This window comes from Moschus berezovskii, chromosome 5 (assembly GCF_049115385.1).
Source record: "Moschus berezovskii isolate FMDL1 chromosome 5, NW_MosBer_1.0, whole genome shotgun sequence".
Lineage (NCBI taxonomy): Eukaryota > Metazoa > Chordata > Mammalia > Artiodactyla > Moschidae > Moschus > Moschus berezovskii.
Genome location: NC_142464.1, coordinates 95405353 through 95431047, shown reverse-complemented (window position 1 = coordinate 95431047; position 25695 = coordinate 95405353). Strand labels below are relative to the sequence as shown.

Sequence of the window (25695 nt, the reverse complement as noted above, 5' to 3'; positions counted from 1 at the left end):
AACAATGAACTCATCGTTGATTTTTCATATAACTGTAAATCACTGATAATATTGTGCTGTTATATTTGGAAACTTGTTTCATGTTGCTTAGGAACAGAATTGAATGAAGATATTTAATGTATAGACAACTATATAACAAATGTTATATAGTTATCTATACAAAGTCATTACTCTACAAGCGTATCTTATAATAATGCTAAATTTGCACCCATGTAAACTATTTTAATTTTGCACAACATACAGCACTGTACTAGGTGCTTAAGGGTAGATGTGTTGAAACATATGTAATATATGGTCTCTGGACTCATACTGCTGTATTGAACTTTCATGTCCTCCAATAGTTATGTTTTCTCTCAACTCCAAATTGTTGACATTTTATTTTTTCCTAGACCATCAGTCGGTCAGTTCAGTTGCTCAGTCATGTCCGACTCTTTGCAACCCCATGGGCTGCAGCACCCCAGGCTTCTCTGTCCATCATCAACTCCTGGAGCTTACTCAAACTCATATCCATCAAGTCGGTAATGCCATCCAACCATCTCATCCTCTGTCGTTCCCTTCTCCTCCAGCCTTCAATCTTTCCCAGCATCAGGGTCTTTTCCAATGAGTCATTCTTCATATCAGGTGGCCAAAGTATTGGAGTTTCAGCTTTAGTATCAGTCCTACCAATGAATAGTAAGGGATGATTTCCTTTAGGAAGGACTGGTTGGATCTCCTTGCAGTCCAAGGGGCTCTCAAGAGTCTTCTCCAACACCACAGTTCAAAAGCATCAACTCTTTGGTGCTCAGCTTTCTTTATAATCCAACTCTCACATCTATATATGACTACTGGAAAAATCATAGCTTTGACTAGATGGACCTTTGTTGGCAAAGTAATGTCTCTGATTTTTAATATGCTCTCTAGGTTGGTCATGGTTTTTCTTCCAAGGAGCAAGCATCTTTTACTTTTAATTTCATGGCTGCAGTCACCATCTGCAGTGATTTTGGAGCCCAAGAAAATAAAGTCTCTCACTGTTTCCATTGTTTCCGCATTTATTTGCCATGAAGTGATGAGAGTGGATGCCATGATCTTAGTTTTCTGAATGTTGAGTTTTAAGCCAACTTTTTCACTCTTCTCTTTCACTTTCATCAAGAGGCTCTTTAGTTCTTTGCTTTCTGCCATAAGGGTGGTGTCATCTGCATATCTGAGGTTATTGATATTTCTCCCGGCAGTCTTGATTCCAGTCTGTGTTTCATCCAGCCCGGCATTTTGCATGATGTACTCTGCATATAAGTTAAATAAGCAGGGTGATAATATACAGCCTTGATGTACTCCTTTTCCAATTTGGAACCAGTCTATTGTTCCATGTCCACTTCTAACTTGCTTCTTGACCTGCATACAGATTTCTCAGGAGGCAGGTCAGGTGGTCTGGTATTCCCATCTCTAAGATTTTTCCACAGTTTGTTGTGATCCACACAGTCAAAGGCTTTGGTGTAGTCAGTAAAGTGGAAGTAGATGTTTTTCTGCAGCTCTCTTGATTTTTTGATGATCCAGCAGAGGTTGGCAATTTGATCTCTGGTTCCTCTGCCTTTTGTAAAACCAGCTTGAACATCGAGAAGTTCACAGTTCACATACTGTTGAAGCCTGGCTTGGAGAATTTTGAGCATTACTAGACCATAGTCCTCCCCTTTTTGTCCATTTTGACCATTCCCAGACCAAAGTCCTCCCCTTTTTGTCCATTTTGACCATTCCCAGACCATAGTCCTCCCCTTTTTGTCCATTTTGACCATTCCCAGATCATAGTCCTCCCTTTTTTGTCTGACTGCTACTCATCTTTCAATCTCAGCATAGATAGTACTTCCTCTGGGAAGCTTTCCTTGACCCTTCCTACCTCTCTCTCAACATCTGTGCTCCTGTGGCACTTTTTACTTGACATCATGTAAACTCGTTTGATCAATGGTCCTACCTATTTTGTTCACTTGTATCCCTACCATGTAGAGTAGATGCCAAAAGATACTTGTTGAGAGAAAGAATGAATGAATGAACGATCATTTGAATTAGGGGCCGGGTAGGCAGGCCTTTGACTGTGTGGATCACAATAAACTGTGGAACATTCTGAAAGAGATGGGAATCCCAGACCACCTGACCTGCCTCTTGAGAAACCTGTATGTAGGTCAGGAAGCAACAGTTAGAACTGGACATGGAACAACAGACTGGTTCCATATAGAAAAAGGAGTATGTCAAGGTTGTATATTGTCACCCTGCTTATTTAACTTCTATGCAGAGTACATCATGAGGAACGCTGGGCTGGAAGAAGCACAAGCTGGAATCAAGATTGCTGGGAGAAATATCAATAACCTCAGATATGCAGATGACACCACCCTTATGGCAGAAAGTGAAGAGGAACTCAAAGGCCTATTGATGAAAGTGAAAGAGGAGAGTGAAAAGGTTGGCTTGAAGCTTAACATTCAGAAAACAAAGATCTGGTCCCATCACTTCTTGGGAAATAGATGGGGAAACAGTCGAAACAGTGTCAGACTTTATTTTTCTGGGCTCCAAAATCACTGCGGATGCTGATTGCAGCCATGAAATTAAAAGACGCTTACTCCTTGGAAGGAAAGTTATGACCAGCCTAGATAGCATATTAAAAAGCAGAGACATTACTTTGCCAACAAAGGTCCGTCTAGTCAAGGCTATGGTTTTTCCCGTGGTTATGTATGGATGTGAGAGTTGGACTGTGAAGAAAGCTGATCGCCGAAGAATTGATGCTTTTGAACTGTGGTGCTGGAGAAGACTCTTGAGAGTCCCTTGGACTGCAAGGAGATCCAACCAGTCCATTCTAGAGGAGATCAATCCTGGGTGTTCATTGGAAGGACTGATGCTAAAGCTGAAACTGCAATACTTTGGCCACCTCATGCAAAGAGTTGACTCACTGGAAAAGACTCTGATGCTGAGAGCGATTGGGGGTAGGAGGAGACGGGGACGACAAAGAATGAGATGGCTGGATGGCATCACCGACTCTATGGACATGAGTTTGAGTGAACTCCGGGAGTTGGTGATGCACAGGGAGGCCTGGCGTGCTGTGGTTCATGGGGTCGCTAAGAGTCGGACACGACTGAGTGACTGAAATGAACTGAACTGAACTGAGGCAGCACTGGGCTTCCCTGGTGGCTCAGATGGTAAAGTGTCTGCCTACAATGTGGGAGACCCAGGTTTGATCCCTGGGTCGGGAAGATCTCCTGGAGAAGGAAATGGCAACCCACTCCAGTACTCTTGCCTGGAAAATTCCATGGATGGAGAAGCCTGGTAGGCTACAGTTCATGGAGTCGCAAAGAGTTGGACACTACTAAGTGACTTCACTTTCTCCTTTGTTTCTTAGGCAGCATTAGCCTTGCAGACCACATATGTGTATTTGGTATAATGGCAACTCTATTTTGGTGTCATGGAGAGAAAATAAATTTAAAATTTATTTTAAAAATTTAAAATATGTGGTTGTTTCCAATATATGAGAAATTATGAGCTAGAAATATAGCTATATTAATTACCTATTTATACTGTAATGTTTGGTGCTATAAAAAAGTTATTGGGAAATAATTATTGTACACCTTTTGGATGAAAGCAACTTATTTAAAACTCTGAGAGAGATTCAAAAGAATTATATAATAGTCTTGAAAGACTATTTAAATCAGACATTAAAAATTTTTTTTGACTAGATATTCCTCCTCATGAATTTATACTTTCTCCTTGTTAGTGAGGGAAACACACTTAGTACAGCATTTACATATGATGTAAAACCTCTGAATAGAAGAGCTAGAATATGAAAAAATTCATTTTCTCAAACGTTTTCCTAACTGAGCCTCTGTAATTCCTTTTGGTGCTTTTTGAACTGTGGTGCTGGAGAAGACTCTTGAGAGTCCCTTGGACTGCAAGGAGATCCAACCAGTCCATTCGAAAGGAGATCAATCCTGGGTGTTCATTGGAAGGACTGATGCTGAGGCTTAAACTGCAATACTTTGGCCACCTCATGCGACAAGTTGACTCACTGGAGAAGACTCTGATGCTGGAAAGGTTGTGGGTGGGAGGAGAAGGGGATGACAGAGAATGAGATGGCTGGATGGCATCACCGACTCTGTGGACATGAGTTTGAGTGAACTCCGGGAGTTGGTGATGGACAGGGAGGCCTGGCGTGCTGTGATTCATGGGGTCGCGGAGAGTCGGACACGACTGAGCAAGCGACTGAACTGAACTGAACTGAATTGCCACCGCTCTTTATTAACCCCTCTCTGCATCTAGAAAGTGTTAATTTAGTATGAGATAAATTGTACACAAATGAAGAAGAGTGATAACAATGTAAAGTAACATGCCAATTTGTGTAAAATGATAAAAAATTTATTAGCAATGAAGAAACAGTAATGGAGTGGACAGAATGGGATGACATTAAGCAAGGAAGACTTATAAAATTAGTTTCAAAGATTTTAAAATTTTCTACAAAGATTGACAGGAAGGAAACCTAAATTTTTGGTGAGGAAAAACAGAGTAAAAAAAGCTTCTGAAGCAGGAATTAGCAAATCATATATAGGAAAAGGAAAGCAGACATGTTTGACTAGATCCAAGGCCCCCCATGAAAATAAATTAGACTTTCCTTAAAGCAGTGAGGGACCAGACCACTGGAGTTAATGGATTAGAAGGAGCATATTGTTTGAGGGGTTTCCTGGAAACCTTGTTTATTATTGCATCTCTAAAATTATCATGAAATCTAAACCGTTTTTTTCAAGTGACTTTTTGGAGATAGGCTGTTTGTAAATCAGGACCAGCCCAGAAAGTAGTGTGGTAAGGAGGAAGTGCTCTGTATATGGTCAAATATCTGACATGTAGTATCCCAAATAGCAGTTCTGTGAAAAGCAACTGCAGGTGCGAGTTTATTTTAAAACAGAGCACATCACAGGTGCAGTTCTCTTTACAAACATTTAACCACAAACCACCACCCTAAAAGTCTATGTGGAAAGCTATTGGGAAAAAAATTTTTGTTTAATTTTTAAAAGAGTTGAGGATGAAGTTTCTTATTCATATTTTGAATTCTTTTTAAATTTAGTTTTTGCCTCCTGATACCTAAAATATAAATTTTACATATGCTGTGATTGGACAAAGATCAATATTTGAAGAAATTCTGTATGCAAGAACCAAACAAATGTCAATTAGAAGAAATTTCTCCATATAGATGTAAAAAAAAATACTATTGATGACTTTTGGTTTTCTGGGAAGTGAAAGAGACTGGAAGTTAAGAGGCTTAATGCTCCACCACCATTAGCTTTAGAATGACTAAGATTGATTCAAAAATTCAAAATAGATTCTGAACTTGTACAGTTCAAATAGGAAGAAATTTACTCATGTAAGGAAGTGTATGATGCCTTTACTATGGTTCTCTCCTTCACTTTGCTATGACTCCGGGGGCCTTTTTTCTGCTACTTGTCCTATACTGGCCAAGCTCTTTCGTATCTTAGGCCTTTTGCCTGCTGTTTCCTTTCTTCTTGGGGTAGTGTGTGTCTGAATCTGTAGAAGGCAGAATAAGGTCTTCTTAAAAATGCACGCCCTAATCCCTAGCACTTGTGAATCTGTTACCTATTACATAGCATGTGTGCTGTGCTGAGTCGCTTCAGTGGTGTCTGAAGCTTTGCAACCCTGTGGACTGTAGCCTGCCAGGCTCCTCTGTCCATGGAATTCTCCAGGCAAGAATACTGGAGTAGGTTGTCATGCCCTCCTCCAGGGGATCTTCCCAACCCAGAGATTGAATCTGCCTCTCTTGCCTCTCCTGCATTGGCAGGTGAATTCTTTACCACTAGCGCCACATGGGAAGCCCATTACATAGCAAAAGAGACTTACAAATGTGATTAAAATTATGGACCTTACAATGGGGAGACTATCCTCAATTATCTGGGATGGGCCCAAAGTAATCACAGGAAGCCCCTAAAAGCAGAGAACTTCCACTGGCTGGAAGCAGGAAGGATATGGCCAAAGCAGAGGTCAGAGACATTTTGAAGCACGAGAAGGAGTTGACCCACAGTTGCTAACTCCTTGACCACTTGTCAGGGAGTGCTGTCAGCATCTAGAAGCTATGAACGACCTCAGGCTGACAGCAGGCAAGGGACTGGGGACTTGAGCTCTAAAAGTGCAAAGGACTGAATTTAGCCAACAACCTGAATGAATTTGGCAGTAGATTCTCTACCAGCACCTCAAGTTAAGAGTTGGGCTGGCTGACCCATAATTGGTTTCCACATTGTGAAACCGAGCAGATTATCCAGACTTCTGACTTATAGAACTGTGAGATCATTCATTTGTGTTTTTTAAGCTACTCAATTTGTGATAATTTGTTAATAGCAGCGTAGAAAATTAGTACAGGGTCCTTCTCACTTGTTCCTGTTTCAGCCTAGATGTGACCTCTTCAAGAGAGCCCTTTCCAGAGTGTCTCTTCTAAAGCAGGCTACCTTGGCCCTCCACCAGATGCTGTCACACTACCGTTGTCCTTCAGTATCCATGGGGGGTTAGTTCCAGGAACCTTTGGGGATACCAAAATCTGCAGATGCTCAAGTTCCTTATGTAAAATGGGACTTATATAAAATGGGTCTGTAAATTGCAGATGTGGAACCTGTGGATGTGGGCTGTACTTTGGTTATCTGCTTCATTGCATTTATCACAAGCAGTGATTATTTTATTTATTAGCTGTCTTCTCCACTACAGTATAATCCCTGGAAGGCAGGACCAGCCAGGTTAGCTATATCTAAACACCAAGGATGCAGCATACTGGATACATTACATTGGCAACATACATTTTTTTAAAAAAATTGTTTTTGGTGTATAGGCATGCCTTGTTTTATCATATTTTGCTTTGTAGTGTTTTATTACACTTTTGCTTTATTGTGTTTTCTACAAAGTAAAGGTTTGTGGCCAGCCTGCATTGAGTAAATCTATTGGTGTCATTTTTCTAGTGTTTACTGATTTTATGTCTTTGTGTCACATTTCGTTAATTCTCTCAATATTTCAGACTCTCCACCAGCAAAAAGATTACAATTTGCTGAAGGCTAAAATGCTGTTTAGTATTTTTTTTTAGCAATAAAGTACTATTAAAAAAATTTTTTTTTTGGCCGCACCATGCAGCATGTGGGATCTTAGTTCCCTGACCAGGGATCAAACCTGCATTCCCTGCTGCAGTAGAAGCTCAGAGTCTTAACCACTGGACTGCCAGGGAAGTCCCTAAAGTACTTTTAAATTAAGATTAGTACTTTTTAAAAAAAGACATAATGCTATTGCACACTTAATAGACTAAATGAGTGTATAAACATAACTTATATGTACTGGGAAACCAAGGCATTCATGTGACTCACTTTTTTGCTGTGGTCTGGGACCAAAGCTGCAGTGTCTCTGAAGCATGCCTAAAATAGTAAATGAAGTAATTCCAGTGCAGTAGTAGAGAATTTGTGACAAACTATAATATATCAACATGATGGAATATTTCATAACTAATTCAAAGGTTTGGAAGGACTGATGCTAAAGCTGAAACTCCAATACTTTGGCCACCTCATGTGAAGAGTTGACTCACTTAAAAGACTCTGATGCTGGGAGGGATTGGGAGTGGGAGGAGAAGGGGACGACAGAGAATGAGATGGCTGGATGGCATCACCGACTGGATGGACATGAGTTTGAGTGAACTCTGGGAGTTGGTGATGGACAGGGAGGCCTGGTGTGCTGTGATTCATGGGGTCGCAAAGAGTCGGACATGACTGAGCGACTGAACTGAACTGAACATGTGTTCTATATCAATTTTTTGGAAATTGGTATATGAAATCTATAAGTTACAAAGAGGTACACAAAGTAGTTTGCACAAATGTATGGTCATATAAAAGTGAGTTCATCTAAGCTTTTAAAGATTAGAAGTTAATTTTGGAAATAAAGTTTAGTATTCTTAATTCTGTCCTTAATTCTAAGTATTTGCTTAATCTCACATTATGCAAAATGTGAGGCCATTATTTAATTCTTAATCTTCATAATAGATCCAGCGTTAAGATTCTGAAAGGGAAGAGATGGGCATGCACTGTTTGGAGTGATAACTGGTCTTTCTTTGGCAGTGAAAATATTTTAAATTTAATAGGAATATATAAGTTTTCAAGGATAATATAACAAACACACAGATACTACTAACTACTTGGTTCGAGAAGTAAAGCATTACAAATACAATTGTGGTTGCTTGTTTACTTCTTACCATTAATAAGCATATCTTTAAAATTTTGTTAATAACGATTCTCAGTAAGTTACAGTTGCTTTTGTAGAAGTGCTCTGCAGGTGTTTTGGGAAGTCCAGAACAACCCAGCCTGGAAGGCTCTCACCTTCCATGGGAGAAACAGACAGTGGATCAAGAGCTTTAGCTTGCATTTGTCATAGAAAAACTCCCTCTTTAATCTTTGTGAGTAACTTTATATACAATGAATTTGTGAAATTTTGAGTGACTATGGGATGTTTTGGGACTTCTCAGATGTTCAAAATTAAACTGACAACAATTGTATATTTATTATTTAAAAATACAAAAAGAATTTTCCACTTTTGAATGCTTTATCCTGCTTTGCTTCTCTTGGAGATAATTTTTGTAGTCATAGTTAGTGATTCTTGGATCTTTCCTTCAGTGATAATAGGATCTTCCCTCAGTTTATTTTCCTATGTTGATTCAAAAGTTACTTTGGTATTGTCTAGTGTCTCAAAGGTAAAGAAGGTAGATATACAATATATAGAGAGAGGGTATAAAGACTGTGTTGCTGATAACTGTAACATATTTTAGAAGTTATGTTTTTGGAGCTGATTGGGCAGTACTATTCATAACCAAGACTTGTTCTTCAAGTTCAAGGACAAATGGGAACAATGAATTGTTACACTGAATGCAGAATTCAATCCTTTAGAAGGAAAATCAAGAGTTCAAGCACTTCTTGGGTTTAAAGCCAAGAAGCCTATTAAAAAATACCATCATCCTTTTAAATGTTTAACTGGCAAAATGCCAGGATATCAAGGCTCCTTTAATGTTATGGAAGACTTTCAAAGAGAGAATATTAAAGATAGTGGCAAAGGAGAGATAGATTGCTTATGATAAGTATTCATGCCGTCCTTGCGCTTCCCAGGTGGCACAAGTAGTAAAGAAAATGCCTGCCAGTGCAGGAGATTCAAGAGATGTGGTTTTGATCCCTGGGTCAGGAAGGTCCATTGGAGGAGGAAATGGCAACCCACTCCAATATTCTTGCCTGAAAAATGCCATGGACAGAGAAGCCTGGTGGGCTGCAGTCTATGGTGTCACAGGGTCAGACATGACCGGGCGATTGAGCACTGCTGCTGCTGCTGCTAAGTCGCTTCAGTCGTGTCCGACTCTGTGCGACCCCACAGACGGAAGCCCACCAGGCTCCCCCGTCCCTGGGATTCTCTAGGCAAGAACACTGGAGTGGGTTGCCATTTCCTTGTCCAGATTGAGCACTATGTTATCCTTATGGATGAAATGGAGAATTATAATTTGTGTGATAGTATGGTATAACTTGATGGTATGAGTTAACTTGAAATTAACCACTATACCCAAAATGTGTTTATTAATGCATTCTTGTTAGCTTGGAGGTGGGACTTTAGGTGTAAGCCATAGAAATTTTTTTAGCAGTATGCCATTGTACATTTTTATTAATGACTTAAATGAGGATTCTGGTGGTGTATGTATCAAGTTTGTGTAGATGCTGTGAAGCTGAGAGAAATAATAGATATTCTAAGTAAAATGTTAGTGAGTTAAGCTCATCAATTTATAAGAAGGATATTACATCATAATTAAGAGGGTTTTATACCAAGAATGCAAGTTTAGTTTAAACGTTTAAAATCAGTGCAATTTACCACACTAACAAACTAAAAAAGGAAAATCATATGGTCATCCAACAGAGAAAAAGCATTTGAAAAAAAATACAGTATACATTTCTGATAAAGAAGAAAAGTCTCAGCAAACGGAACAGAAAGGAACTTCATCACCTTGGTAAAGGGCATTCAAGGAAAGCCTAACATCGTACTTAATGTAGCAACAGCTCATTCACATTTGTTTTAAAACTGCATTCACAGGCAATTTTAAAAATAGACATTTAGGTTGCTTCCAGTTTTAGGCTATTACAAGTAAATAACACTTTTCCCAAGTGTCTTCTGCCTCCTCCTCCAAGTCGGAAAACTTCTGGATATATATTCTTTTCTTCCTTTTGGCTTCACTGAGAAATAATTGGCATATAATGTTGTGTAAGTTTACTATATTTATCACATTTCTTTATCTATTTGTCTGTGTGTGGACACTTAGGTCATTTCCATGTCTTGGCTATTATGAATAATGTTTCAGTGAACATGGGTGTGTAGATGTCTTTGAGGTCATGGTTTAATTTCCTGTGGATATATACCCAGAAGTAGGCTTACTGGATCAAATGATAGTTTTATTTTTAATTATTTAAAAGTCTTCATATTGTTTTCCATAGCCATTGTATCAGTTTACATTCTCACAAGCAGAACACCAGGGTTTCCCTTTTCTTCACGTCCTTACCAGCATTTATATCTCTTACCTTTTGATAATAGCCATTTTCAGCAGCTATGATGTGATATCTCATGATTTTGATTTACATTTCCCAGGTGATTAACGATATTGAGCACCTTTTCATGTACTTGTTGGACATTTATATGCCTTCTTTAGAGAAATGTGTATTTAAGTCTTCTGCCCATTTAAAAATCAGATTTTTTTGCCAAGTAGTTGCATGAGTTCCTTCTTTATATTATATATATTAACTTTTTATCAGATATATGGTTTGTAAATATTTCTTCCCAATCCATAAGTTACATTTTCATTTTGCTGTTTCCTTTGTTGTGCAGAAACTCTAGTTTGATGGTCCGTGTTTGTTGTTTTCTTTTTTTTTTTTTTGGCTTGTGCTTTTGGTGTAATATCCAAAATATTATTGCCAAGAACAATTATAAGGAGTTCTTTTCTGTATGTTTTCTTCTAGGAGTTTTAAGGTTTAGGTCTTAACGTTTAAGTCCTTAATCCATTTCAAATTAATTTTATGAGTCGTTTAATAATAGGGGTCCAGTTTCATTATTTAGCATATAAATACCCAGTTTTCCCAACACCATTTATTGAAGAGATTAGTGTTTCTCCATTGAGACTTACTGTCTCTTTTGTCAAATATTCAGTTCAGTTCAGTCACTCAGTCGTGTCCGACTCTTTGCGACCCCATGAATCACAGCACGCCAGGCCATTAGTTGACCATATATGTGTGGATTTATTTTTGGGTTCTCCCTTCTGTTCCAGTAGTCTGTGTGTTTATTCATGCCAGTGCCCTACTGTTTTGATTACTCCTATAGATTTGTTGGATATTTTCATGCATACTTTATAAGGGTCATGTAACAGAAGCCCATATCAGTTTCTATGTTCCTACATGCCTGCAACCCCAAGGGGATATGTCAGGCTCTCCCAGGAGTGTTTTCCTTAAATTTCATTGCAGTCAATAGCCCCAAGTTCGATTTGCATTTTCTGTAACCCAGCAAGTAGTGACCAACATAATGCTGGTGATAATGGTTATGATGATGATAATGATCACTAGTACCTATATAGCACTAAAAAGCAGAGACATTACTTTGCTGACAAAGGTCCATATAGTCAAAGCTATGGTTTTTCCTGTAGTCATGTACGAATGTGAGAGTTGGACCATAAAGAAAGCTGAGCACCGAAGAACTGATGCTTTTGAACTGTGGTATTGGAGAAGACTCTTGAGAGTCTGTTGGACTGCAAGGAGATCCAACCAGTCCTTCCTAAAGGAAATCATCCCTTAATATTCATTGGAAGGACTGATGTTGAAGCTGAAACTCTAATACTTTGGCCACCTGATGTGAAGAATGACTCATTGGAAAAGACCCTGATGCTGGGAAAGATTGAAGGTTGGAGGAGAAGGGGACGAGAGAGGATGAGATGGTTGGATGGCATCACCGACTCAATGGACAGGAGTTTGAGCAAGCTCTGGGAGTTGATGATGGACAGGGAAGCCTGGTATGCTGCAGTCCATGGGGTTGCAAAGAGTTGGACATGCCTGAGTGACTGAACTGAATTGAACTGATATAGCACTTACCATATGCCAAGTTCTGACTTCGTTATGTGTGGCAATATATGTTAAGTCTCACAACAATTCTGTGAAATATGTGTTATGAATTATTATTGTACCCATTTTATAGAGAGGGGAATTGAAACATAGAGGTTGAGCAATTTGACCAAGGTTTGCCTCATGTCACACAACTACTAAGTGGTGGATTATGTGGTAAACCCAAGCAGTTAGACTCAGAAGCTTTTTTCTGAATTATTATATATACTGTTTCTCAATTTCCCCTTCTTGCAGGGTCCCTGATTTCATTATTTTTTTGATCCTCTCCCTCACATTACTTTGGGGAGAAAAGAAAACCTTATCCTGCCCTCTCTCAGAAGTAAAAGGAGGAAAGTCTCTTACCACAAACAGTGCTATTTCCATAAGCTTCTTTGAAAACATTCCTCTTTTCCTTCCAAAGTTCTTTAAGGACTGGAGGAGGTAGCTGGGAGTACTGGGGGCAGTGATAGCAGTAAGTTGAGTTCTGTTGCTTCTTGTTAAGTCTTGGAGAAGTATCTTACTCTCTCTAGAATTTAAGGTACTTTAGCCGTTTAGCTATGAGCCCTCGTTTCCAATTCTGGGGCAAAGGGAAAAAAATCACTTATTATGAGGCTATTTTAATAGTTTTAGGAAAGAGGATGGAGGCTTGAACTAGAGTGGCAATGAAAACAGAGAGAATTAGATAAACTTGGGATGTATTTTGGAAATAAAACCAAGTAAGACATGGTGGCAAACTGAATGTGAGGGAGAAGAACAGAAATGAATTAAAGAAGAGGATTTTGCCTTGAGCAACCTGGCTGGAGGTGGTAGATGGAGGTGCCATTTCCAGAGATGAGGAAGAGCAGAGACAGAAAGAGATTGGAGTGGAAGTGTGAGGGTGGCTCGGTCATCAGGAGTGCTGTTTTGCCTGGTTAAGTTTTGGATACCTGTTAGACTGCCCAGTGAAGAAAGTTGGATACAGGAGTTTGCAGCTCAGTGGGCAAGATAAAGTCTACAGTCACACATCTGAAGATCACAGCATGTCTTATATTCAGAGCCATGGGATAAGATAAAATCAGTTAAGGAGAGGATAAGAGAAAAGAGAAGGCTGAGGATCAACCTTAAGATTCAAAGGAAAATTCAGCAAGATCCTGAACAGGAGTTGTCAATGAGATAGTAAAACAACAAGAAGAGTGTATTTTCTATGTCTCAAGAGAATCAAGTGTTTTTTCATGATTTGAGTATCCTAAATATAATAAACTATGTACAGAGGAAGTGAAACATTGACCTTTTTCAGACGGTTTTCTAAACTCAGCCTGTCTGCTGTATAGGAAATTGAAACAAAACTTGAGCTGGAGTAGAGAAGGTGCGACTAAATTACCATGAGATCTCTTTCATTCAAATGGATCTATCACTGAAAATCTTACTGTAAGAATTTTATATATAAATGTGGAAAAATAAACCATTTTTGGTGAAAAATTGAGAACATTGAGCCAAGCTCCCAATTATAAACTTACTTGAATGAAAATATTTACATGTTTTCAGTGGGAAGAACAAAACCAGAGATGAAGTAGTTTAAAAATTAAACCAGACCTACTGAAAAGGTTATGAGACAATTCACCTGTAAAACATAGATACAGATAAATAGAAGCGTCAGCTAAGTGATTTTCAATGTAAGCCCATTTGTTACAAAGAAGTTACCTTTATTAACTTCTTGCTCTTGCGTAGTTAATGCTGCTAGTTACTCTCCTCCTCTACAGGCTTCTTAGTCTACCAATTTTCAAATTTTAGTGTACATCAGAATCAACTGGAAGGCTTTTTAAAAATACACACTTCAAGGTCCCATCTCCCAAAATTCTGGTTGGGTGTAGCCAGGAAGTGTGTATTAGTATTTTGACTAATACTTCAAGTGATCCTGTACCACACTTGACAGAACACTTGTTCTGACCCTAGATTACATGTGTAAGTAACTCTTGTCTGGTGGCAGAAGTGCTACTTGGCACTGTCCACACTTTATTAAAATAATTTCTTATAGATGCATGGTTTATATAATAGAATTACAAAGCTATAAGGTTGAAAGAATAAAAATATCAAATACAGAGTGTTTCTTTAGCTTAGTAATTATATGTCAATATTTGCTCTTGTAAAAAATAAGTTTCTGGGGGGCTGTTTTAATTTGTCTCCAGGGATTTATCCAACTTGCTTTGGGAAGGCAGTCTACCCCAGAGTTTATTTTTCAAGGAAATAATGGCTTAAAAATGTATCCAGCTAACTTCTCTTTACTGTGTTTTTTTTTTTTTTTGAGTATTATAAATCAGTTATTTAGATGTCAAAACAATTATCAACCACTTAAGACTTTTAAGTGGTTGATAGTTATTTTGACATCCTGACCACACACTAAATAATGAGCTTTCAGATGTTTCTTTTTCTAACAGATATAATTATTCATGTGAATCTGGTGTATTTTTCTTAACCCCAAATAGTTTCTGAGTCCTATGAAGGTAGAAACTAAGATAAAAGTAAGGTTTGACAGTACCATAATATTGTGCACTCAAAGTGCTTGGCACTTTGTTCTTTCTAGTTGTTTAGTACATGTTAATTAAAGGAGTACAGCTGTGTGCTAGCTTTTAATAGCATTCATTCTGCTAGTTTTTTACTTACAGCTCTTAAATCCACTTGCCTACTTATGGCCCTAAAGTATTTCTTTAGTAACTCTCAAAATTCTAGGAGATCCTTAAAAAATCAGAGAGCTGAAAATAAAAAGTAACATAGATTTGATATTGTATATAAATATAACCAGCATGTTCTTGGAACTGACCCTGCCCAAGAAACATTATTCTAGGCTGTTGGGGTAGGAGGTAGGGAGATGCCCTATATGAAAGATTATAGTTTTTTTTTCCCTGACATTAATTAATGAAAAAAATTACAAGAAATACTGCAGTGATTCAGTTTTCTGTTGAGACATCTCAAACAAGCATTGTTTCATGGGTTTACAATTCTGAAAGGTATGATTGGGTAAGCAAATACAGGGTCTGCTTTAATACTGTCAAATTGAAACATGGCAACTGATATCCAGCATCCAACAGTTTCTAACTGCAAATTTGAATTTATGAAATAACTGAAAGTAATGAGATAGTGTATGTATTATAGGTATAATCTGTAACGTATATGTTAAACCTGGTAGATTGGGTAAGTAAGGACTAAAAGAAAAAGTTGACATAAAATACAATTGGAACCTTAAAGGGCTTTAATTCTTTCCTTTTCCTTCTTTGTGCTTCATTAATTTTTCCAGGTACAACAAACACCGTATTATATTTCATTTTAATATGTTATTATCTAGGTAATAATGTTGAGAATCCCTGTTTGAACATTCTTAATGGGTTCATGCCTTGAAATAATTAATCTTTTGCTTTAATTATGTAAAATAAATGTAAAATAAAAAGTGATTGCACCAGAACATGGCTTTGGGGGATATTTTGGAAGAAACTACGTAAATCTGAACCATAATGTCTTTCCAGTGCAGCATTTAAATTACAGAGTTCAACCGCAGTTGTGATCTTAGTTTGTTAGCTGCCTGGAGTGTTATTTTAAGAAAGCAGAAGCCCCATCATTTGCACACTCCTCATAGATCACACACCTTAACCCTGACTTCTTAGCTCCAGTTTTTCAAAAGAAGTGAAGTCAAGATGAAGAATTGTTTGCTTTTTTGGGGAGTCCTGGCCATTTTTGTTAAGGCTGTTCTTGTGACAGGTATGTGGTATTTTGAGCATGAACCCAGATAAAAGGAAACATGGAATACAGATTTGTTCTTCAGATTAAACATTTATGTTTGTGTTTTGGTTGGACAGCTAGCTGGCTATGTTTCTCTAACATGTCTTAATCTTTGTATGGGCAGTAGTCTTTAACATGGACAAGACTCATTGTAATTCTTTTTATTCTTTTTTCTCTTATATATCTGCCTATTAAAACCTAGAAAATAAGAAAATAGATAATTTTTAGATAAGTATAGATAGTTATACTATACAAATACCCATATTGAATCTTGAAAATCAGAATTCTCTCCTTGAGTGTCTCAAATTTATATTCTGGAGAAATGAGGTAATAATGGTAAATACAGTATAGAGTGCATTGGGATTTTATTTCCCCAGAGAGGCTGGTATTAGTTCTAACAACTTTCCTGGATCCGAGCCTACAAATGTATTATGACCCTTTAACAGTGTTTAATGTTGTACAGATTTCCTGGAACTTGATGGCTGAACTTCAGTTATCTTGTTTATTAACTTTTCAAACTATTTAGAAAATGGATGATTTTCTGAATATAAAAGTATAGTTTTAATAATTTTCATCTGGAAGGGTATGTGAGGTAGAAATTATATAATTTGATATATATTGTTTTAAGATTTACTGAATTTATTCCTTTTTTTTTTGAGCTTATTCTTATTTCAGGACAATATGATGTAATTAAGAATAGTAATTTTACATATACTTTTCACTAATTTAGTATTAAGAATAATGACTTTCTAGTAATATTTAAAACATAAAGATAGCAATAGTAAACCATGTATATGTACCTATATATAAAAATTCATGTGTTTATGAAGATATTTATATACCTATAAACATATACAGGGAACATATATAGCCATTTATATATAAAAGAGCTGTAACTTATTGAGTACATACTATATTCTAGATATTATGCTAACTGCTTTACATATTCTATTCCATTTAATTCTCACAGTAACCATTTGAGGGTAAGTACTATCATTATTTCTGACATATCCTTGAGCCCATTGAAGTTTAAAGAGGTGAAGTAACTTACCTAAGGTCACACAACAAGCATGTAGTAGGTGGAACTCAGGCCGTCTGACACCATAGTCCACACTCCTATCTAAGAGTCTCCTATTCTTGTATAAGAGAATCACCTTTTTGGTAAACTCATTACATTCATAACTAGTATGTGTTAAGTCTATTGTCTTACTTGAACTGAATTAAGTTGTTTAACAAATATTTGTTGAGCCACCTACTCTGTGTCAGGTGCTCTTGGAATAAAGTAAGGCATAGTCTATAATAACAGGTATATTAGGAAAAATATTTCCTGTTGATGAAACAGAAGTTAGACTCTTATAAGTCTTGGTGAATTGAATGTATTTTTGCATTTTCCTGGTAGGTATATTAGGCTACCTAGTATTCTTATATAATAACAGTAAAGATATTTCCCCCCTGGGTTTCTGGCAAGAAAATATAATATGTGCCATAAACAAAACATGTATTTTCTATTTAAGACTTAATAGTCAAGTCACATACTCAACTCCACCTACATTTTTGTTCAGGTATTGCCTGGTTATTTGTATTTTAATGAGAAAAACATTTAAAAGTTACTAATACAGGAGTAGGGAAGAGAACACCTTTTAAATCATCTTACTCTTTTCAAAAAATTAAGAATTATATCATTATCTTAAATTGGCTTCATAATGGTTTTTCTCCAATACCGTAAGACTTTTATCAAGAACTTATGAATAATAACAGAATAATGCATTATAAAGTACTTAAAACAATTATAAGTACAATAACAATGATCTTAAATTGTTTTTGTAATGACTGTATCATTAAGACTGAAATACTGCAGTTAGGTCCTTTCTGGTCTGAGATCATCTCTGGAATAATTAGATGTCTAGTTACAATTTATTTCCTTATCATTTAACCTTTATAACTTGAATTCATGTGCTAAGTCTTTTTTTAAATTAAGATTTGATGGAAGGAAATTTTAAAAGTCACTTAGCTAAAATTACAGGAATAAAAAGATATTTAACATCATTATTATTAATTATCACTGTTAAATAAAGCTGTTTATTGTTACTTCCTCAAATATCTGTTAGTTGATCTAAGTACAGATAATAAGAAATTTTGTTAATTCTTTGCAGCACTTACCAGACATTTTATCTAATATTCAGATTGGACAGTAAATGTTGACATTTATAGTTATGGCTTTAATAGTTATTTGTGTATTCACTCATTTGTTTTTTTTTTCTACACACATGCATATTATATTAAATAGAACTTGTACCTAACAACATATTCTAAACTGTTTTAGCAAGTTTATAGCACTTTATGTATATAGATACTGTATCTTTAAAAATAAGTCTTATAAGAAATATTAATATAGCACTTAATGGATTGAATCATTATGCCATGATAACCTGATTGTTGTTATGAAAAGAAAGAATATAATTAAGTTTATGGAGATTTTAATGGAGAATTTTAAAGTCTTACAAAATAAAGTTATCTTGGGGGAATTGTGCATGTTCTTAGCATAAGGGAGAAAAAGTATGAATGGATGTTCAGGAAGGGTGTTTTTATTATCAAAAACCGGTTTATTTGTTCACTTTTGAATAAATTTCTCTAGTCTGAGAGAAATTCAGTCTAGATGTTTGTTTTCTCTCTCATTTTGACATTTGGCACTAATTTTTTTACAAAGCTCTATCATCCAGAACTCTTGCCTAGAAAATCCCATGGATGGAGGAGCCTGGTAGGCTGCAGTCCATGGGGTCGCTAAGGGTCGGACATGACTGAGCGACTTCACTTTCACTTTTCGCTTTCACACATTGGAGAAGGAAATGGCAACCCACTCCAGTGTTCTTGCCTGGAGAATCCCAGGGACAGGGCAGCCTGGTGGGCTGCAGTCTATGGGGTCACACAGAGTCGGACACGACTGAAGTGACTTAGCAGCAGCAGCAGCATCATTCAGAGAGTTGTGACTCCATTAAAAGCATTTGATTAAAACCAGAATTCTTTCAGTTCAGGCTCCCATAGACTGGTCCAAGGAAAAGTGAGAAAATTCCTTTTAGAGTTCATTTCTATTTCCTTCACTATGCTGTGAGATTCCACTTAGCTACTTCTAGGTTAAGAAAGAGAACACGTGGAGAAAGCTGAAACTGATCCTGATTGGCCAAAAAACTTAAGTTTTCTGTTGGGGAGGGTGATAAATTAACTTGATACAAAGTATGAAATTAGACTTTTGGTTACCTTTCTCCTTAAAATATTTATCTTTCAAGCCCAAGATGAAAATGAAAGGATTGTTCTTGTTGACAACAAATGTAAGTGTGCCCGGATTACTTCCAGGATCATCCCTTCTGCTGAAGATCCTAGTCAAGACATCGTGGAGAGAAACGTCAGAATTATGTATGCGGTATTTCATGCTTCACTTTTTCATTTTGTGAGCAGATACTTTCTGATATTAGTGGTTATTTTCATGGGATACCTATATCTTTGCTCCTCTTTTCGGTGGGTAACACCTTGGTGGTGGTGATTTAGTTGCCAAGTCATTTCTGACTTGTGACCCCACGGACTGTAGCCTGTTAGGCTGCTCTGTTCATGGGATTCTCCATGCAAGAATACTGGAGTGGGTTGCCATTTCCTCCTCCAGGGGATCTTCCCCACCCAGAGATAGAACACATGTCTCTTGTGTCTCCTGCATTGGCAGGCGGGTTCTTTACCACTAGTGCCACCTGGGAAGCCTAAGTATAGCAGCTTACATGAGGTTGAATCTGGGTAATGGGCTTAAGCCAATTATGTAGTTGGGAGCAGAGACAGAGGTTTCCAGGCAACCTAAAACCAGTCATTTACATCAAATAATAACTAAAGGTTCGGATCTAGTCATCAACATGCCCTGTTTATATGGAGTTATCTCAGTTTGAATCAGAACTTATAGTTGCCCTTGGTCAATTCAAAGTGAAACTTCAGATAATTTTAAAAGGCTTGTTTCGCACCATATGTGGACCACAAAGTACTTCACCTTGTATTCAACTTCATCTGTCTGCATAAAAGTAAGGTAGACTAATTAAATTTACTACATTGATTTCATGTCCACTTGTATATTGGACTTCAGATATTCATTTTATTTCACACATAGTCTTAAGTTATAAGCTATGAATCTTATTCAACAGCAAAAACATTAATAATATTTAAGAACTGAGATTTCTATTGGATCCAGTCATTAATGTCTCCCTTGTGAAGTACTTCTACTACTTTGAATAGTTTCCCTCCTGAATCAAATACCTCTTATTGAAACAGAACATAGCATTCAATCTCATGTAATCAACAGGAGAAGTATAATATTCTTAAGAATTTGTTTTGAGTTCTGACTGTCACTAAACATTAGTAGTAGCTATGTGCTATGGTATGCTAGTTACTTAACCCTTCTAAACTTGAACTTTCTCATCTCTAAATACTAATAGGAAAATAATATGTATTCATAGGGTTATTGTAAAGATAAATTGAGATCTATTCCTTTTAAAGACTATGTAGTTCCTGGCACATTTTCAGAAAATATTTACTGTTATTTATTCACCTAACCTATGTGCCAGTTATCATTATGCCACTACCCTTCCTAAAATTCTTTTGCTGCTTCCCCCAGTGTTGTTACTAGGATAAATTACGAATGTTTCAGCCTAACCTACAGTGCTCAGCGTAACTCTCAAGCTCTTCCATGGCCATTTCTTTTTCACCTTATGTTTGAAAATTCAGTTTGTTGCAGTACCTCTTTCTTCCTCTTCTGTTATTGCATAATCTAGTTCCTCTGCTTGAAGGACTCGTTCTTGCACCCTTCTTAGCCTGTTTAACTCTTCAGTCTGCATGTCTTAGCTTAGACATCACTTCCTTGAGCAAGTTTTCTTTGACCACTCAAGTCCATACCTCTTAGTTCCCTGTTAAGTAAGTGTTAGTCACTCAGTCGTGCTCAATTCTTTGTGACCCCATGGACTGCGGCCCACCAGGCTCCTTTTTCCATGAGATTTTCCAGGCAAGGATACTGGAGTGGATTGCCATTTCCTTCTCCAGGGGATCTTCCCAACCCAGGGATTGAACCTGGGTCTCCAGATTCTTTACCGACTGAGATACAAGGGAAGCCCCAGTTCCCTGTTAAGGATAGAATAATTGGAGACGCGTGTATCTTAAGAGAATGACATCAATGTCACTGGCACGTAAACAGTGTTGAAGAGGAGTGTCTCTCTTATATTTAAATCTCCAAGGGCAGATTTAAAATGATACTCTGGGATTGTCTGATTTATCTTTTTTTTTTAATGACTTGATCCTTTTTATGATATTTTATTTACTGAAATCAGGCAGTTCAGTAACTTCATGCCATTTCCCTGATGTATATTGATGCTTCTTTAATCTTATTTCTGAAAGTTCTATTATCATTGCTGTGGCATTATGGCATTATTCCCAATTGCATCACTTAATGATGATATGACTTTGGGCAAGTTACTTAGCTAATTTGAGCCTGTTCCCTAAACTGAAAAAAAGGGATATGTATAGGTATGTATATATACACATATACTTCATAGGGTTGTGAGAATTAAATATGATAATATATAAAAGCACTTAGAACAGTGGTCCCCAGTGAAATACTCATATGTGTCTGTTCTCATACTTTTCTCATTATTTAAAACATTTTCTGATATTACTAGAGATTTTGTAATGTAATAAAGAATAGATATGTTCATTCATTCATTTATTGATTTGACAAACATTTATCGAGTGCTTCTGAAAGCCACTGAGGATTGAAGCTGGGGATACAATAATTTATATAAAACAAGCCTGTGCCAACAAAGAATTTACAGTCTAGTAGGGAACTGTAAATAACTGAAAAGGCAATTACAATGCAATATCGTAAATGCTGTGACAGGAATAGGTATAGGATGTTATAGGAGCACAAGGGAGGGACACCGAATCCAGTCCCTGGGGAAAGTGGGAGAGAGGCAGAGGGAGGCAGGAGAGGGTATTTGGAGTATGTGGTAGAAATGTGTGTGGGTGATGACAGAGTTGATAGGGGAAGCAGATAATTCCAAGAAAAGGAATCAGGGTTTCTGTGACAATTGTATGAGATCATCATGTTAACATGATAGTACCAGGCAGACTGTAAGTTTTTAGTCAATGTTAGGGCTATTACTGTTTTTGTTATCTTTAACACTTAGAGAGTTTTGTACGATAGCAAACAGTTGTTTACATCTGACACATGGTGTAAAGAGGGTGGTGTGGTGAGCGATGAGGCTGGAGAGTTAGAAGTACGTCATGCAGTGCCTTCTATGCTATCTTAATGATACCTTGTTTTCTGTGGGGAGACACTGTAGGCTTTAAGCAGAGAAGGAAATTAGGCTTGTAGTTTAAAAAGACTATTTTGGCAATAATGTGGCCAATGCATGGGAGTGGTCAAGACTGAAGGAAGGTATTGCTACAAATTAGGAGAGAAGGTTGGTGTCCTGAATCAAGTTCAAAGATGCAAAGTGTTAGAGTCAGTTGAACTGTGAGATGGATTTAGACCTAGGTGGTGACAGAGAAGGAAGACTGAGGGACAGAATCCAACTTTTTAGCTTGGATATATATGTGGATAATATTGCTAAATACTGAGTTAGGAAAACCTGAGGTTTTGGGGGATCTTTTGGTAGGGAGCAGTACATACGAAGAGGAATGATGACATAGATGAAAAAATGTAGAAGTTAATGAAATCACCTGAACTAGTTGATGTGTTATATAATTTTTCATGGAAAACCTCCAAATCAAAAGGTCTGGATTCCAGTTCCAGCTTTACTACTTAGTACTTGTGTGAACTTGGGTAGGTCACCAACCTCTCTGATTTGTAACTACTACATTTCTAAAGTGTGATCCTTCGTATCTGTCTGTCCATTCATTCACAAATATTGGACATACTCTATATGACACACCTATAGCAAGGCACTGGCATGTGTAAGTGTTTTTGACTCAAGGAATTTATAGAATCTAGAAACAGCTATTCTGTAGGTAAGCAACTATAATATGGCAGTATAGTAAAGGTATATGAAACATTAGTGAGTCTACAGATGAGAAGTTTATTGAGGGATGGAAATGGGATCGAGGTAAAAATCACAGAGAAAGTAAAACTTGAGCTTATTTTTAAAGGAAAAGCAGGGATTTACCGAGTAATAAAAGATAATTGACAGAGGAGTTGTTGTGAGGTTTATTTTGAATGAAATTGTTTAAAATGTAGCAATTACTGTGAAATGTGAGTAATAGTGTTATTAAAGAGGGTTTATAGAGTGCTAAATGTCCTAAATGTCTGGATTAAATAGTGAGTACTGTCCTAGCAATATACCTATTACCAAAAACAGCAGTATCTGCTAATTTCATTTTTCTTCATTTTCTTTTTTCTTTTTTTTAGTGTTCCTCTGAACAGCAGGGAGAATATCTCTGATCCTACCTCACCAATGAGAACCAAATTTGTGTACCATTTGTCTGACCTGTAAGAGATTTTCCTTCACACTAATAAAGATACCTAAGTCAATAGCTTTTCATTAAACTTGTTAGTAAGAATGTTTTTGAAAACATTTTGGGGTATAAACATTTACCAATATCATTTGAACTTTTGACTACATTAATTGATATGTTAATTATTGCTGTGCTGTGCTCTCCTGTCCTTAGTCACTCAGTTGTGTCCGACTCTTTGCAACGCCATGGACTGTAGCCTGCCAGGCCCCTCTGTCCATGGGGTTTCTCCAGGCAAGAATAGTAGAGTGGGTTGCCATGCTGTCCTTCAGGGGATCTTCCCAACCCAGGGACTGAATCCAGGTCTCCTGCATTCTTTACTGTCTGAGCCACCAGGGAAGCCCATGTTAATTATTAGGCATCATAAATTCATAAAATTTTATAAATAAAGGTTAGCTCTAAATTTATTCTAAAGACAAAATTATTTCCATTAGTACAAGAAGGACCAATTTGTCTTTTCAGTTCAATAATTCAGACCCATTAACATGCAGGTGTTTCTTTGGAAACTATAGAATCCAACATAAAAAAAAAAACCTTCCTTCTTTATTACTGTCAATAATTAATTTAATCCTACTATACAGTTGGGAATAAGTTTGATAGAGTGGAAGTTACTGACTAGTGTACACAATCATATATATTAATTCTATTGCTTACTTTCAATTAAAGGTTGAAAAATTGCATAAATAATTCTGTATTATAGAGAAGTTGAAGTCAGAAAGGAGTCATCTTTTGTCAGAACTGACTTTGGATAGAAATGTGTAGTCACTCAGATTCTGAGACAACATTTGATGGGGAGTGTCTAACGTGTTTATTTGTTTTTCAGGTGCAAAAAATGTGACGCTACAGAAGTGGAGCTGGAAGATCAAGTAGTTACTGCCAGCCAGAGCAATATCTGTGATAGAGACACTGAGACCTGTTACACCTATGACAGAAACAAGTGCTACACAAACAGGGTCAAACTTAACTATGGTGGTCAGACCAAAATGGTGGAAACAGCTCTGACCCCGGATTCCTGCTATCCTGACTAATTCAAGTCATGCTGACTGCACAACTGCTTATCTTGAAGGGCTCTCCATTTTGATCCCAGGTAGTTAATATATTTACTCCTGATGAATTTGAAACCATGATTTTTTTTGGGTGGGGGATAATATAAAATTAACTACCCCACCCCTACCATTGGCAAATAATTGAAATAGTAACACTGCTATGTTTTTAAGGTAAATTTCTAGCATTTAAAAAAATAGACAAGGGGAGAAAATAAAATTCAAAATGTAAAAAATCAGGAGGCATAATTAAATTTTGCTTTTTTTTGGCTTTGCCCTAGAGAGCCTGAGCTTTTGCACTTTCCATACTATTCTCTTAAAAAAAAAATCACTGTGCAGAGAATATTTATATGTAAATATAGGTCAATTATTTGTCTTTACTAGAAAAATAATAATTGGAAAACATGTTTTGGAAATATTCATAAAATAATTTAAAATGAGGTCTCTAATATTTATGAAATAAATTAGCTGAAAGTGACATAATTAAATGTTTAATTGAAAAATACATTTTGACATAACAGATTTGGGAGCAAATGATACAGACTTTTTTAATAAAAAATTTTTTGATAAGTAAGACAGTATAAGAAATTCCCATTGAAATCACCTCTGTTGTAACTAAATCTAACAAATTATGTACTCCAAAATATGTATTCTCTAGCACAGTTTGAACAATTAAATAGATTCATAAGCATATACATGTGTGAAATAATTTATTGGAAAAAAGTTTGCTTGTGTTAACTTTGCTGTATGTAAGTTAAAATATCATTTATTAATGAGAAACAGATTGTAAGTTTGATCTAATTATGCATTAATCACTAATTTCAAACATGATGTTTGAGATAGCTTTGTCATTTTATACCTAAAATTAAATAAAAAGACAAAGTCCCTTCTGACAAATATGTTTATCATGGCACATAAACTTTATGGCAGAAAGTCAAGACCAATTGGCATAAATGTATAAGGGTACTGTGGAAAGTAAATGCTGACTCTGAGTTTAAAATGATGAGAGGCTGATTAGTAAAATCAGTTTCTTGAAGAGACATTGTTATGTTTTCTTTTTTACCCCCAAGGGTAATAGTCATTTTTAATAACTTCCACTGTGCTCATACTGATTAGTGTTTTCTTTTAGGGATAAGGCTCTGACACTGGTGCTTCAGTAGGAATCATAGTTTTGACATGCAAAAGACAAATCATTCTTTTCCAGTCTTCAATTTGGTATGTTGTTTTAG

At 36.7% G+C, this 25695-nt stretch overlaps 1 protein-coding gene across 1 annotated transcript; it reads left to right on the top strand.

The window, feature by feature from the left end:
* The first annotated feature begins 15678 nt into the window (after window positions 1-15678).
* JCHAIN (joining chain of multimeric IgA and IgM) lies at window positions 15679-25159 on the top strand. Its single transcript, XM_055434900.2, has 4 exons — window positions 15679-15872; window positions 19178-19304; window positions 23320-23400; window positions 24247-25159. The coding sequence occupies exons 1-4, from the start codon at window positions 15809-15811 to the stop codon at window positions 24449-24451; spliced, it is 477 nt and encodes a 158-aa protein (XP_055290875.1). The 5' UTR covers window positions 15679-15808; the 3' UTR covers window positions 24452-25159.
* The last annotated feature ends 536 nt before the right edge of the window (window positions 25160-25695 follow it).